Below are 17,486 nucleotides of genomic sequence, written 5' to 3' on the forward strand. Positions count from 1 at the left end.
GTGTAGAAGGCACAGGGTTGGGCCCTCTTCTTGGTCTCTGATGATCAAAAGCTGTGTGCTTAATGAAACGGTACCAAGGCGCTTACCTTTAACCTTTATCTCCAAAACATTTTTAGTAGAATACACACAAAACACCCTTCTGGGGTGTCCAGATATAAGAAGATGCAGCCTCACCATAACCCAGGTGGCTGCAATCCTGGTACACTGTGCTCATCTCAACCAGACCACGTAAATCCACCATCTTTTAGGCGTCTTCCATTCCTCAAGTCAGAATCTACTGCCCCAAGAAGTTAAGTGACACTTGGAAGGATTATCTTGGCAGATCAATCAGACTGGGAATACTCTACCCTTGACAGTTTGGAAATACCATGTGTTTAGAATCATGGCCTTGAAGATTGAACAAATCCAATCTGATGTTCATCAAGTTCCACTTATTAAGCACTGTTTTGGAAATAAGGACCTGTACTAAGATGCGTAAGGAGTACTGACCTCAAGGATTTCACGAATTCATTCACTCATTGATTCATTCATTTTTGCTAATTTCTTGAGCTGAATTCTTAGTAGCTCATTAATTTTCACTGCTGTTTCTTTTCTTAAAGCTGCAAGGGTTCCTTTTAGTTACGTTTTGGTAGCAACCCACAAGTTCTGCTATGTAGTATTTTCATGATTATTCAACCTGAAATATGCTCTAGTTTTCAACAGCTTTCTTCTTTAATCCATATGTTCTTGAGAAGCACACTTTTAAAAGTTGAAGTATAGTTGATTTACAATGTTGTATTAGTTTCTGGTGTACAGCAAAGTGATTCAGTTACATATATATGTATATGTGTGTGTGTGTGTTTTTATATATATATATATATATATATATATATATATATATATATATATAGTTCCCTCTTCTATACAGTAGGATATTGTTGTTTATCTATACAAGCACAGTTCTTAATTTCCAAACATATGGGGGGTTTGTTTCTGGTTATCTTTTGATTGTTTACTTATCTCTCAGTGGTTTTCCAAACTAGGGATGTACTCTGAAAAAAAAAAAAAGAAGGTAACCAGAGTCATTTCTATGAAGCAGAGCCATGGAAGGTACACAAGAGTAGAGTCACCTTCAAATCTTTAATGGCAAAGACAGATGATCCCAACCAAGGGGACACTAGTGGAGAAGGTAAGGTAAAATCCTGAAGAACTAACAGAGTGACAGAGTGCTGGGCAAACTGATAAGAGCACTCTCTCACCAGAAGATTTTTCTGCAGGCCAACTTGGCAGTTCTATCAAACTCCTTAAAAACATGCCTATCCATTGAACCAGTAATTACCCTTTAAGGAATATATTTTAAAGGAATGTTAAGAATGGTACAGAGATTTACCTACATGGATGTTCATCACAGCACTATCGGTAAGGGAAAAAAAAAATTAGAAAGACGCTAAATGTCCAACAGTAGTGAATTGGAAGAGTCATACTGGATATCTATACATTCAGCAACCTTTAAAAACGGTGTTTTAGAAATACAATTATTGACATAAAAAGGTTATTAAAAATATACTTCTGAATTAAAAAAAACAGCTAAAGAACTAAACAACATAATCCAATTATGTAGGGAAAATCCATATATTGAACATGGAAGAAACTTTGGAAAATTATGCCCTCGAGTGAAAAGAACAGCTGGCACTGGTTGGTGGGGGCATGAGTGATCTTAATTTTCTTTCTGTTCATCTGTGCTTTCTGATTTTTCTACAGTATGTGGGTAGAAAGGTATGTGAGCTACTCAGGAAGAACTATTCAGTACATCTGCTTTCTTCTGTGATGGCTGGGAACTTGGTGGATTAAGTCACGGTTACGATGGATATGACCTCAGTTCCCAGTTCTTTCCTTTTGGAAACCAACTTAGGATGGGAGGGACAGGCACTGACCTCTTACCACCTCTCTGCCAGGCTGCTCACTGACCAACATGGGCAAGGCTGGGGGCCCAGGGTCTCAGACTGTCTCTCTATTGTACTTCAAACCTCCCTGATATCAAGTCTGGCCTCTTCTGTGAGGCAATCTCTCTCTTCTCAAAATATCTAAAAAGCTGTGGGTTTTTTTTTTTTTTTTTCTCTGTTGACAAGAAAGTGAGAAGTAAAGCTTTCTTTGGGGCTTAGTGGAGAGAATTCAAGAAAATATAAATGGTAACAGAGGCAGATAATCCTTAAAAAGAGATACCAAGAGGTCACCTGTCTAGGTATTCAGTTGAGTCGGAGACACATAATCTCTGTCAAGGCTGAAAGGTGTTTATTACCTTCTTGAGACTCCACCACCTTCAGACCCTCCATGTTTGCTGTCACTGCAGGTGCCTAGGATCAGGAATTATTTGCTTTTCCTTTAGCTGACGCTGAATTTTTCTTTTCCTTTAACTGAGGCTGAATGAGCCTGCTCCATTTCGTTCTATAATCGTCGAATATGGAGAATGTCTACACAATCTCTCTTTTTTCTTTAAATGGAACCAGTACTTGCAGGCTGCCAAGTTATCTCCCAGTACCTTGTCTGTAGACCGAATCACAGCATCTGTCACCTTTCTTTCTAGGTTCTTTTGTACCTTTAGTATTTCTTCTTAGGATCCTTTCCAGTTTCTCCACTTTCTTAAAAAATCTGAAATCCAGGACTAGACACAGCTCTTTTTTTTTTTTTTTTTTTTTTTTTTGCGATACGCGGGCCTCTCACTGTTGTGGCCTCTCCCGTTGCAGAGCACAGGCTCCGGACGCGCAGGCTCAGCGGCCATGGCTCACGGGCCCAGCTGCTCCGTGGCATGTGGGATCTTCCCGGACCGGGGCACGAACCCGTGTCCCCTGCATCAGCAGGCGGACTCTCAACCACTGCGCCACCAGGGAAGCCCCTAGACACAGCTCTTGAATAATGCTTGGATCATTATCAAAGGAAAAAAAAAAAGGCTACTCTTTAGTTTTCACATACTAAACTAAAGTTAACATCAAACCACCACTAATGAAATTCCAGGATGTTAGCACAGACGCTATATACAACCACTAGTTTGCTTGGCTACAAGAGAATTCTGGGAGGGCATAACGATAATGATAATGATGATGATGATAAGAGAGATCTTAACGAGTGTCTGTATTAATCATATCTTTTTATTCTGTATTTTTAATGCTTTGACATCTTGAGGTCTTGATAACCCAGGAGCAAATGACCCAGGAGAGATTATGCTTCCCAGGACTACCTAATTCCTAGAAATAGCAAACAACTTGCCTGGGAGCACACCTTTTACATGCAGACCAACCGATCCAGAGCCCTAACATCCAGCCACCTCCTCCGATGTTCCCCCCTCATTCCATCTGCCTCCTGACTGACCCTGGTGCTTTCCACTGTGGTCCTCTGTGTGGCATGCTGTGCCTCCTGTTTCAAGGGACCTATGTTACAACCAACTTCTCTTTTTAAAAATTTTTATTTTATAGTGGAGTATAGTTGATTAACAATGTTGTATTAGTTTCAGGTGTACAGCAAAGTGATTCAGTTATACATATGCATGTATCTATTCTTTTTCCAATTCTTTTCCCATTTAAGTTGTTACATAATATTGAGCAGAGTTCCTTGTGCTATACAGTAGGTCCTTGTTGGTTATCCATTTTAAATATAGCAGTGTGTACATGTCAATCCCAAACTCCCAATCTATCCCCCCCAACCCTTCTCCCTTGGTAACCACAAATTCACTCTCTAAGTCTGTGAATCTGACAAACTTCCCTCTTCACAGCAGTCATTCTTTGTCTATATGTCTCACCTACTGGATTAAAACCAATCCCAGGAATCGTTAAAACAGAGCTTATTATTTGCTAGGCACCTTGTGCTTTACACGGATTTCATCACGTAACCTTGACAAGAGCAACACGAGGCAGTTGCTATCATTTTCCTGGTTTTTAGGTCAAAGAACCTGAGGCTTAGAGAGAGAGGCACTAGCTCAGAACCCCCCCACCCCCTTCCCCCCCACCCCCCTGCATGGGGGTAAAGCCAGGATCTGAATTTAGGTGGTTTAATTCCAGAACTCACACGTTTATCCCTTTTGTTATTTTTCTGCTTCCTTTGGGTGTCAGAAGGATTCCCACTTGGGGGTTCTCATAGAAGGCAATCCTGAAAGGAGGCAGTGTCAAGACACAAGGTATGCATGACAAAAGAGCGAGACTGATCTGCTCTGAAATTAGCGTTTTCCTTCAGGTTAGCCCCTTTGGCTGGCCACGGCGCCAATGCCCAGGCATTTTACAGATTCCTCTTCTACTGCCACCTCCTGATGTGGGTTATTCACATGAGGAAACCAGTCTCACGATTTCGTGATTTTTCCCTCATTTCTGACTGGGAGGATTATGTCCCCATTTATTCAAGTTACTTTTACTCTGGCTTGTTTAGAAAACGAACAAAACAATAACAACAACAAACTCACTTCAAGGACACACAATCACTATCGTTAAAGACGTCTGAAAAATGCCATCAGTTGCAAGGCAAATCAACGAGGTTTTCCACATGCTCTTGGAGCGACAGCACTGAGGCTGGGACCAACGTTTGGAAAAGGACTACACTTCTTCGGATGACTCAGCTTTGTTTTTTGTTTGTTTTTTATTGATGTACAGTGGATTCACGATGTTGTGTTAATTTCTGCTGTACAGCAAAGTGACTCAGTTTTACATATATATATATATATTCTTTATTTAAATATTCTTTTCCATTATGGTTTATCACAGGATATTGAATATAGTTTCCTGTTCATGGATGCTTCACCTTACTCTTTAAAACACCATTTATTTCTCACTGAGTCATTTGAGCAAATGACTGTGGAAAGTTCAGAGAATGGCAGTGCTAAGAACCAGAAAACAGACTTTTCTTTTGGATTAAGTCGACAGAGTCATGCCCACAAGGCTAGCTATCAACTACCAAGTGCGAGGGGTCAGGTGGGGTTATAAGGTGAGAGCTGTGAAGGGAGAAAGAGGGTAAGCCTGGGTGACTCAGATACACTAAACTTTGCATTTCAGACAGAATGAGGCTGGTCTTCCTTTCCTGCCCCCTTTCTTCCCTTAAAAACAAACAAACAAAAAAACTTTTCATTTCAGTATTCCTTGGGGTTTCTCAGAGGATTTGGGCAGTTAAACTGATAAAGTATTTAAAGCTGATGAATACCTAAGAGGAGAAGGATTAGAAGAGCAAGAAAGAAGAGGAAGAAAGGGAGAAAGTATGGTAGGTACCTTCCTTCCTCAAGGGAGAAGTATGCTCATAAATGTAGAAGCAGGATCTTGATTGACTGGGGAGCAATCCTGGAGAGGGTCACACTGAGAAATGAGTAAGCTGAGACACCAGTTCTAGGGGTGGGAAGCTTGAGGCCACACAGAGAGCAGTGACAGCACAAGGCAGCACTTGGAGTTTTGGGGTGGAACTGAGGAGGTATACATAAAGAAGAAAGTGCTGAAGCTGTGAGTCAGCTGGGAAAGATATTAAGTACACAATTTTGGAGTTTTATTTCTAAAAGCTGAGCTAATGAATGACTTCTTTGGCTTTCTTAAAAGTTCACTTTTTATGGATGTCAAGATACATGGAGATGTGCCATTATAAACATGGTGGGCTTGAGCAGAGAGGGCCACCATGATGAATTGCAGGGTAAGATACAGTACTTGGTGTGACTGCGGCACACTACCACCACCTAGTGGCAGCATACTCACATGCAGTTGTTGCAATACATTAGAATAATACAAACAGGCCTTTAGAGATGAAATGAAGTAGAGAGATTATCAGATTCAGTAGTTCTCAAACTGACGGGGTATGAGAATCACCCATGGAGCTTTTATAAAATACACATGAGATCTATTGAACTACAACCTTTGGGAGTATAGTCGCAGGCATACAAACTAGTTTGAACAATGTGAAAGCACCATTTTTATAGGTCAAAAAAGAAGAAATGTCATTTTGTATGGCAAACATTTTAACAAAGCTTTCCGAAGACTCTGCTGCCTTCCCTTGTTAAGGTCTAGTTTTCTGATTTTGCAGATAACAAAAATGAAGCTCAGAATGGTAAGTGACTTGTCCAAGACTCTCCCATGGCTACGTGTTAGTGCTGGGACTCAAACTCCAGTGCCCTAATTTTAAGTGCAGTGTCCTCCCACGTAAGCATCTCTCCTGCAGTGCTAGGCTAACAAAACCGATGTCACACAGTCTTGATTTCCTCACACGTCAGCCTTCTGCCCCCATTCCTGCTGCCTCAAAGAGAACTCTCAAGTTTATCTCCCCTTATTTCACCAAGTCTTTCAAAGTGCCTTTCCTTGAGTTTTATTTCTGATTTCTGCCTCTATTCTCTGGAAAAAAAATTTTTTTTAAATAAATAAATAAATTTATTTATTTATTTCTGGCTGCATTGGGTCTTTGCTGCTGCGCGTGGGCTTTCTCTAGTTGCAGCGAGTGGGGGCTACTCTTCCTTGCGGTGCGCGGGCTTCTCATTGCGGTGGCTTCTCCTGTTGCAGAGCATAGGCTCTAGGCGCGCAGGCTTCGGTAGTTGTGGCACGCAGGCTTCAGTAGTTGTGGCTTGCGGGCTTTAGAGTGCAGGCTCAGTAGTTGTGGTGCACAGGCTTAGTTGCTCTGCAGCATGTGGGATCTTCCCGGACCAGGGTTCGAACCCGAGTCCCCTGCATTGGCAGGCGGATTCCTTAACCACTGTGCCACCAGGGAAGCCCTGGAAAATTTTATTTCCTAATTTAAAAAAAAGAAACAATTTGGACGTATGCTATGAAATTTTTCATCGATTCCACTAGATTGGAGCTCCCCAGGACAGGGACTGAGGCCATGGGTGTGGGAGAAGGCTGATACCAGGTTGCAAGAGCTGAATGTTAACATTTCAGGAATTTCGTGAACCAACTGTTAAACATCACCATTATTAAACGCTAACTTATTATTTTATTACTATTTTGCTACTGTCCCTGTTTTTGAGGTTATTTACATCAATTATATCTGAATGGTAGCTCACTGTATAACGGTGTGCTACTGTGCGCCTTTTCCTTATCCTGCTTGCAGTGAGATGTCATGTGGGGAGGTTTGAAATTGACCAGGTGCTGAGAGTATTCACGCCACAGAAATTGACAAGTGCTGTGGATCAGGGCTTGATTTATGGCTCTGCTTACCGTCTAGATTTAAAAAGTGATGAAGATAAATTAGGAGTTTGGGATTCACATATACACACTACTATATAAAAATAGATAACCAACAATGACCTACTGTATAGCACAGGGAACTCTACTCGATACACTGTAATAACCTATATGAGAAAATAATCTGAAAAAGAATAGATATATGTACATGTATATATAACTGAATCACTTTGTTGTACACCTGAAACTAACACAACATTGTAAATCAACTATATTTCAATAAAAATTTTTAAAAAGTGATGAAGAAAATGATAATGATGTGGGTTCAATTTAAAAATATGTCATGTCTGTAGCCATCACATTGTGAAGAGCACAAGAAAGAATGTAAAGAAATATTCTTCCAGTTTTTAAAAACCATTATCTGATTCAGCAAAGAAGTTGTTCAAGTCATCACTGACGAATGAGTGAAGTTCCAAAACATGTTTTTCCTTGTTTCACTTTCCTCTTATTCATTAATGTAAATGAAAAATCACGTTGCTGCTACAGTCTTTCGTCAGCTGCAACCACAGGTATGGATGCGAGAGTTCAGCAAAAATCAATGTGCACATTCCGTGAGAATTGGCCGTCTATATATATACTATATAGTGTGTATATATATATATATATATATATACACACACACACACTATATACTATATTCTCTGTTTATAATATTGTTGATTTTACTATTTATAAAATGTATGAAATTACATCAGTGACATATACACTAAAGTTATGGACATACATATAGACACTGTTGGCTGCTAAAAACTGACCAGCACGTGACTGGACTGAGCCCAGTCCTTGCTGGACCCCTCGCTTCTCACCAGGCTGTCTGAGTGGCTCCCCTGTATTCTGGACAGGCACAAACCCAAAGTTGTGGTCTGGCCTTCTATAGCCTTGTCACCCCCATCACCAACACACACATACACACACACTCTCCAGAAACTTCAGCTGAATGGCTTTATTATTCTTTTTAATTGAAGTAGAGTTGATTTACAATGTTGTGTTAATTTCTGCTGTACAGCAAAGTGATTCAGCTATATATATATTTTATATATATATATATATGCCTTCTTTTTAAATATTCTTTTCCATTATGGTTCATCATAGAATACTGTAGAGTTTTTCTCTGTGCTATACAGTAAGACCTTGTTGTTTACCCATTCAATACATACTGAATGGCTTGATCTTCATTCTGAACAGAACATTTCCCGAACCACTGACCATTTTCCCAGCCTCTTCTCCTCTAGTGTTTTCTTGTTCAGTCAAGGGCACCACCATCACCCAGATACTCAAGGCACAAAGGTGGGCTACCCGGCCTCCTCGCCACCCACATCCATGCACTCACTAAGTTAGGCTGTTTCTGGTCACCTTCATGTTTCCCCAATCCATCTACCTTTCTCCATCTTTACTGCAATTTTCTCAGGTTCCCACATCTACCATCTCCTGAATGGGTTATTATTACACAGCCTCCCCACTGCTCCCTGCTTCCATCCTCCCTCCCTCCAATCCATCCTCACACAATCACCGAAGATGTTCTGTTTCTAAAAACAGAACCCTGATCAAGTCCCTTCCCTGCTTAGAGCCCTCAATGGCTCCTCACTGATGACCTGGCTATGACCACCTGTCCAGGCAGCTCTCTCCTCTTCTCGAAGTCACACTCTGGCCAAGCCTAAACCACTGTGTCCACAGTTCCTCAAAGGATTCCACACACACCCCCACCCCGGCCCCGCAACCATCCTGGAAGTTCTCTTCTCTTGAGTATTCACTTTCTCTGACCTTGCCCTTCCCAAGGCTGGTTGAGGGGTCCCTCCCATGTACACCCCTAGAGCCCTGCAGCTATCCCCCTCATAGCCCTTAACTTGCTGTATTACTAATTTGTCTCCCTCACTGACAGCTTTGTTTCTTTGTTTCCAGTAGCTAACTTAGTACTTGGAGCAGTAAACAAACACTTGTGAAATGAATGACCAGAGGAAAAATGATGCCAGTGATAAAAACAGTGGTGACAATCACATGCTTAGCTCCTATTCTATACCAGGCACCGTGGAGGACACTTTGCAAACATGATTTATCTGCAGTTCACAACAACATTGCAAAGTTGCAAACAACAACATTGCAAAGTTTTTATATCTGTTTACAGATAAGAAAACGACACTTCAGAGAGGTTAAACCATGTATCCAAAGTCACACAGCAGGTAAGGAGAGGAGCCAGGATTTGAATCCCTGAACCCTGGGTGCATCTTAACCCAAAGGCCAGAGACTTCTTAATACACTATCCAAAAGTCATCCAGACAAACATGTGGGGCAGACCAAACAGAAACAGATAAACAACAAAACAGACAAGTAAAAATGCCCCACTTTTCAGCTGTACAAAGTTCCATGTAATGGTTCAAACACAAGGTGAGGGAGATGGCATTTTATAGGGTATCGAATACCAGGCTTACACAAGTAGGAAAACACTCTCCTTTGCTAGGTCTCCTTGATAAAAAGCTTTGAAACAGACATGGTATTCCCTATTGGGGTTATTAACCGTTTTGCCGCCAAGAGGGTGTTGGCTGCACAGAGACCTGTGGGTGTGGCTGGAAAGGTGCTGGGGTGGAATGGGGTATAGCTCTGAGGGGCTCCCCTCCGGCTCAGGGCTCCTTCCCAGTGAGGCACAGGCTGAAATGCTGATCTGATGTTTGGTCTTTTGACAATTTTCACTTAATGAATTGATTCCTACAGTTCATTAACATACCCACTTCCACTTCTGTATACACATATGTCTTAATTAGCTGCTCATTGGCTGTTTAATTACAAGAAAACAGCTGACAGCTGCCTTGCTGAATTCTAATGGCAGACGCGTTGGAACGGCTACACATTTGCTTTTGACAACCAAGATTTATTCATAACTCTATGATTTATGGTGAATGCTCACATGCCTGAGCGGATTATTGTATTTTCCAATCCAACGGAAATGTTGGTATTTGGGGGACTATGGACGTGGGAATCCCTCTCATTCCATTTCTGTGGCTGAGATGAGCTGAGAATCCTAGTTGGAGAGGCATGAACTCTGTTTCAATTTTTTTTATTTTGGGAAGTTTCTGTTGGAATGTTCGGAAGTACGGGGGTGAGGAACAAGAAATATCTTTGGATAAACGTGGGCAGAAAGTTAAGGATTTAAAGTTAAGAGAGAAGATAACTGGCAACTTAATTTTATTGAGGGGGAAAGAGAGGGCATGCACGGATTAAAATCAGAGAGAGGAAGAGGCAGAAGAAATGATAAAATTAAAATGGGGGGAGGAGACAGGAATAACAGTCCCCAAGGAAGCAAATAAGAAGGAAATTTGTTCTTTAGAAAAAAACAAACAAACAGGAAACCTCATTCTCCAAAGTGAGCTGGTATGGTCCCACACTCAGGCATCGGGCAGCAATAAGTCATGGAAGTGTGGATCTCCTCAACTACTTTCCTGTTCAGTAGTGACTGGCCTCCCCGTAGAACTGTATATGCAAATGATCTCTGATTAAAGCTGACCTCGTGTGTTCTATCTGGTAAGTGGAGATGTCTGCTTTGCCATATGGTGATGTGCCACCCTCAGATCCAATCCAGTGGGCACATTCAGCAACAGTGATTCCCAAGCAAGCATGAGGCCCTACTCTGAGCCAGACACCATGTTAGACCCTATCTATGACAAGGCCAGAAGCCCAGCATCTTCTGTGAGCTGAGGCACAATTAAGACCAAACCAAAGAAACCAGGAAAATACAAAAAAAAAAAAAAAAAAAACCCTCAAATCATCTTGATGCAAACTGGGGTTTAACACATCCTACCACTTGTGTGTTTATTTCATCACAGGCCTGGAAGATTTTGCTAAATAAAAAATTTGTTCTTATCACCTGTATATAACAGAAGTGAAACTCTGATGTCACAGGATGTAATAAAAGCCAAGTCTAATTTTCATTTTAAGTGGCTAGCTCTAATACTGGGGCCAAGTGTTATAAAATATTAAAGTAAAAATGTGGAGCATGAATGTACCGATGCTGAAAAGTGGACAAGTTGATCCAGGGCTAGTGATATTTTACAACTGAAATAAAAATATTAGAATCCTTTAAAAAACCATTTGGGCCTAAAAGGAACATTTATGGATATGGTTTTTAACCTAATACATAAAAAGCTCCAGAAAATGCTTTAACTCTTTCAGGAAAAAAAAAGTACCAATTATACATTCTGGATATCTTTAAAAAGACTTTTTATTGTTAATTTCAGAGAGCATATTTGTTAATGTGACGAAACTATTCCAAGTTCTCCCTTTCCTGGGTGGAAGAGGAAGCTTTGCATAAGACAACATCTTAAGTGTATTAATTGATGAATAAATATTTGACACATGAATGGACTCTATTCTTAGACTTATCACGAGGCAAAGGGTCTTAGATGTAATCAGAAATCGATTCACTAACTTCAATACTCAACTGTACATTATTATTTAAGAAGCTATAGTTGAATGATAATCCTAGCTAACACTGCTTTATGATATAAAGGAAAGCTACTACAAGAGTAGATCCTAATTTGACTCCCGCCAAACTTAATTACTAATAGTCTACAGTTGACCGGAAATCTTACTGATAACATAAACAGTTGATTAACAAAAATTTTGTATGTTGTATGTGCTATATACCAAAATACTACAATAAAGTAAGCTAGAGAAAAGAAAATGTTATTAAAAAAATCATAAGGAAGAGAAAATACACTGACAGTACTGTAGTGTATTTATCAATACCATACGTTTATGTCCTTTGTTTTCAAGGTGAATTGTCTGTCAGTGTCTACATCCATATTGTCATATACGATAAAGGAGATGTTATATGTATTACCAACATTAGACATCAAAAATGAAAAGATAATGTTAAAAAGAAATTCATATTTATTTATGATTTTTTTCCAATAAAAAATCCATGTGAGTATAAGTAAGTGGACCTATGCAGTTCAAACCCATGTTGTTCAAGGGTCAACTGTGCATGAGAAGATGGATGCCAGCTGAAACTATTGTGGTAATCATTTCACAAGATATGTAAATCAAACCATCATGCTGAATGCCTTCAACATATACAGTAACGTATGTCAATTATTTCTCAACAAAACTGGGGAAAAAAGTTATGGTAGAGGCCCAAAGTCTAAATAGATATGGATTAAAAATTCTGTGTGTGTTTTTTTTTTAATCTTGAGATAAATTTTTCATCCTCCTCCTCTAAGCAGCCACTGTATCTAATACTGAAGCTAGGAAATGAAGTTGAATGATAAACAGAACCATTTCTCGAAAGAAAGCCTCCACCAGTCGTCGTTTTCCTATAAGCACTTCAGCATTTGTATTCACTTTGAAGATCGAACCTTAACCCTAACATCTGCCGCCTTTCATTTTATTTCTGGCCTTTTCTGCTGTCTCCGTGCTCCATGACCGGGCCCCTCCTCCCTGGCAGGCCTACCCAGCTTACCTTACACCCCCTGCTAATGCTCACCCAGGGCTGGGACTAAATTCTGTTCCAAGGGCTCAGGAACGTCTTTACTGGCAGCACTAAGCCCTTGCAGGTCTGGATTCAATGGTCTTCTGAAATGCAATATTCAGGGCTGGCCCAGTGCTCGTACACTGTTCCTTCATGATCTCCAAAGAACAAGGAAAATAATTTTACAATGAAAACCTCGGCATAACAGAGCTCTTAAAAATTTGGGAGTGGCACACCTGTCTATCCTTATCTTCCACTATCTGCAGAAAGTGACTCTCTGCTCCAGTCAGACCGGGTTATACAACCAAGACTTCCCCATTTTTAGGCTCTGGCTGCCTAGTGGATGCGTGCTTCTTGGGTCACATCATGGACCGCGGCCTTACTCTAGTATTTAGTTCTTTATTTGCTATGAAGGCCTCATCTCTACAACTACACTGTAAGCTGCTCGAGGGAAGGATTCGGTCTTCTATGTCTTTGGACTCCTAATAGTGCTTAGAGAACACCCAAGGGGGTGCTCACATTTTCGTTGTTTTTAGTGGCAGAGTCTACATTACAGATCACAAACGGTCACAAAATCAAGACTGGACCCACAGATATCCTGGAAATAGTGTCTGACTCTACCCAGCACATCACTCAGACATGAGGAGTTTGCCCAGGAATGATAATAACAAGAGCCAACACTCAATGTGTGCTTGTTACATGCCTGGCACTCGTGTAAGTGCTTTACCTATATGCACGTGATAACCATATGAAGTAACTACAATTACTATCCTCATTTTACAGATGAGGAAACAGAGGCACAGAGAGGCTGGGTATTTGCTCAAATTGGTAAATAGCAGAACTGGAGTTTGAATCCAGGCAGTCTGGCTCCAGAGTCAGGGCATAAGCCTGACACTATACCGTCTCTCTACACGTGGCCAAAGGGACTTGGAGGGGGTGAGCTGGGAATACTCAGGAGCCAAAAAAAGAGCTACCAAAACGTCCACCACTTTTGCTGTTCATGTGCAATGCTTATTTGAGCAAGTATGTGGTGAAAGAGAAGCATTTCAGCAATTAAATAGGTTCTCCGGTTTCTTGTGGTTTCAGGTTGTTGATTTTAAAATGCAATTTAAAATAGATTCACAAAGCGATTAGCTCAGAAAATGACCGAGTCACTTTTTCTCTCTCATTAGATTTCTATTTATATATCTAATCAGAAATTTTCCTTAAGTCTAATGATACTATTACAGAGACAAATTATTTATAATTTGTCATGATACAATCACCTTCACCTGGTTAGAACATGATAAATCATTAACATCAGTGGCAAAAGAAGTCTCTTGACTTCACTGCACCTAGAGATAAAAATGTTAGTTGTAATGTACACACTACTATATATAAAATAGATAAGCAACAAGGACCTACTGTATAGCACAGGGAACTCTACCCATTATTTTGTAATAACCTGTAAGGGAAAAGAATCTGAAAAAGATTCTGAATCACTGTGCTGTACACCTGAAACTACCATGACGTTGTAAATCAACTATACTTCAATAAAAAAAAAAATGTTAGTTGTAGCAGAAACTATGATGCAGGGCAAATACTGTATGCATCGAATATAAACACATGCTACCGTACAGGTCCAAGGCTGGGTACAGGCCCAATCTGTTAATAAAATGAAGTTTTAATTGATTGTTTTTGTGATTTCCATTGTATAAAGTCAATAGGAAAGAGAAGCAGAACTGCAGATGACCGAAAAACACACTGGCACCGAGGCTGTACAAGATCTGGAAGGGAATCTAGAAAACTGACAACAGTGAAATAATAGCTGCCCTTTGTTTTCTTATTGCTTTTATTTCTGTCATAAATAAACATTGTGTTAAAAAGAAAACACACATTGTTTATGCCTCAGTAAACACAGTGGTACTCAGAGAATTCAGATTTTATTGAATAGCGTGTTGTTAATTAATCTTCTGAATTGTTGAGGCGCTTCCTATGAAGTAGCCCCCATCTTCTCCCTGGTCCTGCCCTGCGCACCATTCCTAGGTATCGTATTCAATTTGCCACATAATACTACATGTGGCATTACTGAGAGACACAGAGAGAGCGATCAGTTTCGTGAACAGCATGATGGTACACACGTGGTTAATTCCTGGGACCCAGACCACTTAAGAAAATACCTAGGTGATAGGCAATGCACAAAAATCAAGTCTGCTTGGAACTCCTGGTAGGGGAGCACTGCTGTCTATACACCCTTCAGCAAGAAGGACCATGCCATCCTCTACCAGTGATAAGAAGGTGCGTACACAGAGTGGGTGAGGGTGAAGTGTGACGGGCCCAGCCACATCAGCCGAATTAACCCCCCCAAATCAATGGAGGGACAGTTGTCACAGGCAGGTACCTCTCTTGCTTACATCTTGGGATAACATAGGCCAGGCCGTTGATTTTATTTTGTTTAATTTTAATTCATTAATTAATTTGGAGGGAGGACGAATTGAGGAAATAATTTTTTCCCTTGGTAATACAGAACCTTGAGGTCTTGAGGGTACCATAGAGATGAATAATTCAAAATCCCCTTTGAGTAGAAAGCTCTCTATTCCTAAAGGTGGGTGAATTTTTTTTTTTTTAATTTTGTTAAACTGTTTAATTTGAAATAATTTTAAATTTAGTAATAAGTTGCAAAGATTGCACAGACATTTCCATTATACCCTTCATCCAGCATCCCTTGATGTTAACACCTTATGTAATTATGCTATATTTATTAAAACTAAGAAATTAACATCGGTGCAGTGCTACTAACTAAACCACCGACTTTATTTGGATTTCATCAGTTTTTCTGATAATGTCCTTTTTCTGTTCCGAGATGGATTTCTGAATAATGGAGTATGGTAGGTGGTGTGCAAAAATCTCAAGCTTCCCCGAGATAGGATCAATATGAAGCATTTGTATATGCACAAAGTGGCAAGTGCTATGATGATTAACAGTAAAACAAAGACATAAGGAAACTACAAGGCAAATTTCCCTGAAGTCTCCCAGGAGTTATTTGTGTCTGAAGGTGGTTTTGTATTTTCTGACACTGTATTTTTCTAATTTCACTAAAGGAAAGCTAACCAAATTTGTGGATTTTACTTTTTGCTTTAGCCTTCAAATGCTTTAGGGCTAATTCAGGCCTGGTTCAGTGGCAAACAACTGTCTCAGAGGCCTCATGCATGTCTAAATAGCTTCTCTCCTGTTTATTTTGCACTGTTTTATCCTATAAGCTGTCTCAAGGCCCTTCCAAGATAAGCAGGAGGATTTAAATCTTAATAAATTGAAATTTGAATAACGGAGGCAATCTAGGTTCGGGGGTCTTGAATGATTAGGATAAACATCTCTATTTTCCACTCCCACATTATGCATGTGCTGTCCATGTTGCCCTGAGATCAGCATCAGCAATAATTAAAATAGTAACAACAGCAATAAGACTATTAGATTTAAATAGCACTTTTCAGTTTATAAGGACTTTTATTCACAGTTATTATTTCTATTCTTGGAATAGTTCTAAAAGGTAGGAAGAATGCCACTTTACAGATGAAGAAACAGAGTCACTAAAAGATGAAGACATGCCCAAAACAATAGGGACAAAGGGCGGCCCCAGGACCAGAACTCAGTGCTTTCTAAAAACCTTGCCATGATTTGGCCAGACGTGTCAACATCTGTGAGCCAGCAATAAGACTTTCAATCACATTCCCATTAAACTTCTTGGAAACGCCTTCTTATAAAGCTTATAACAGGGACCTTACAGAAGTCTAGAGTCATCTCTTTTTTGAAAAAAGATAACCCAAGAGATTTTTTTCATCAGTTCAATCAATTCTGGGATTGGAAGTGACAAACAAGCCATGCTCGAATACTATTCTCCAGCCTCTCATTATTGTGATGGGAGGCATAAAAATATATATAACTTCCTTGATTGTAATGAACATCCAAATATTTATTCTGTCCTGTCGTTTCTCGTCACTCAAAATGCCAAGGAGCTGAATTTTTAGGCATAGTAGAAGTAAAGAATAGAAGTCACAAAGATACATCCTAACGTTAATAGAAACAACAACAACAATTAAAAAGGCTTACCTTGCAGCCTTCACATGTAATGACACCATAATGGATTCCTGATGATTTGTCTCCACAGATCTTGCATGGAATAATTTCAATTTGAGCTGCAACAGAAGCACGCAACCAGTTAATTACATTTTATTTTAAACACCTTATAAAAGCGTTCCCTGATCAGCATTTGTATAGTGAAAACTAATAACCTGCTAAACATTATACTGCATTAACTATTCATTGCTGAACTGTGAGGGTCCCCCTAGAGCCCTGGACTAAATTATGGCTGCTCGTTATATAATAGCTTTCGGGTTATTAAAATGGGTCATTTGAGGAGGTGTTTAAGAACCCACAAGAAGACTGGAATCAGCATTTCAAAGCCTTCAAGAACTGGAGAGTTCACAGTTTAGGCCTCAGAGCAAAGCAGATACTAAAATGTTTCCTCCGATCTCATTTTCCATCATTATTTTTAAAAGGTCATAAACCTGTCTGGGCTGAGCATTGTAGCTCGGCTGGTGGAGAAAAACAGACTCCAAAAAGCCAAAACTACTTAGGAAAATGATTCAACTCTAAATATTAATAAGTTACATATGATGGGAAGAATTCCTTACTCATCTCTTTTTAATTAATGTACCTCCCATGTGTTAAAAATTAGTCGACTTGTGTACAATCAAAACCTTTCAACCATAAAGTTCATATCCTATTTGAATTTAAAAATGATGAATCCGGACAAACAGAATATGTAGCTTCAGAGTTCTTTACATTGGAAATTGATTTCCTGGTACAGCGTGCGTGTGTTT

At 39.9% G+C, this 17,486-nt stretch overlaps 1 protein-coding gene across 1 annotated transcript in view; it reads right to left on the bottom strand.

The window, feature by feature from the left end:
- RORA (RAR related orphan receptor A) overlaps window positions 1-17,486 on the bottom strand; it is a 101,916-nt gene that overhangs the window by 26,814 nt on the left and 57,616 nt on the right. Inside the window, exon 2 of the mRNA XM_082647531.1 lies at window positions 16,714-16,799. Coding sequence (XP_082503657.1) covers window positions 16,714-16,799 — 86 coding nt within the window. The remainder of the gene's footprint in view (window positions 1-16,713; window positions 16,800-17,486) is intronic.

Source organism: Grampus griseus (assembly GCF_964374135.1).
Source record: "Grampus griseus genome assembly, chromosome: 2".
NCBI classification, from domain to species: Eukaryota; Metazoa; Chordata; class Mammalia; order Artiodactyla; family Delphinidae; genus Grampus; species Grampus griseus.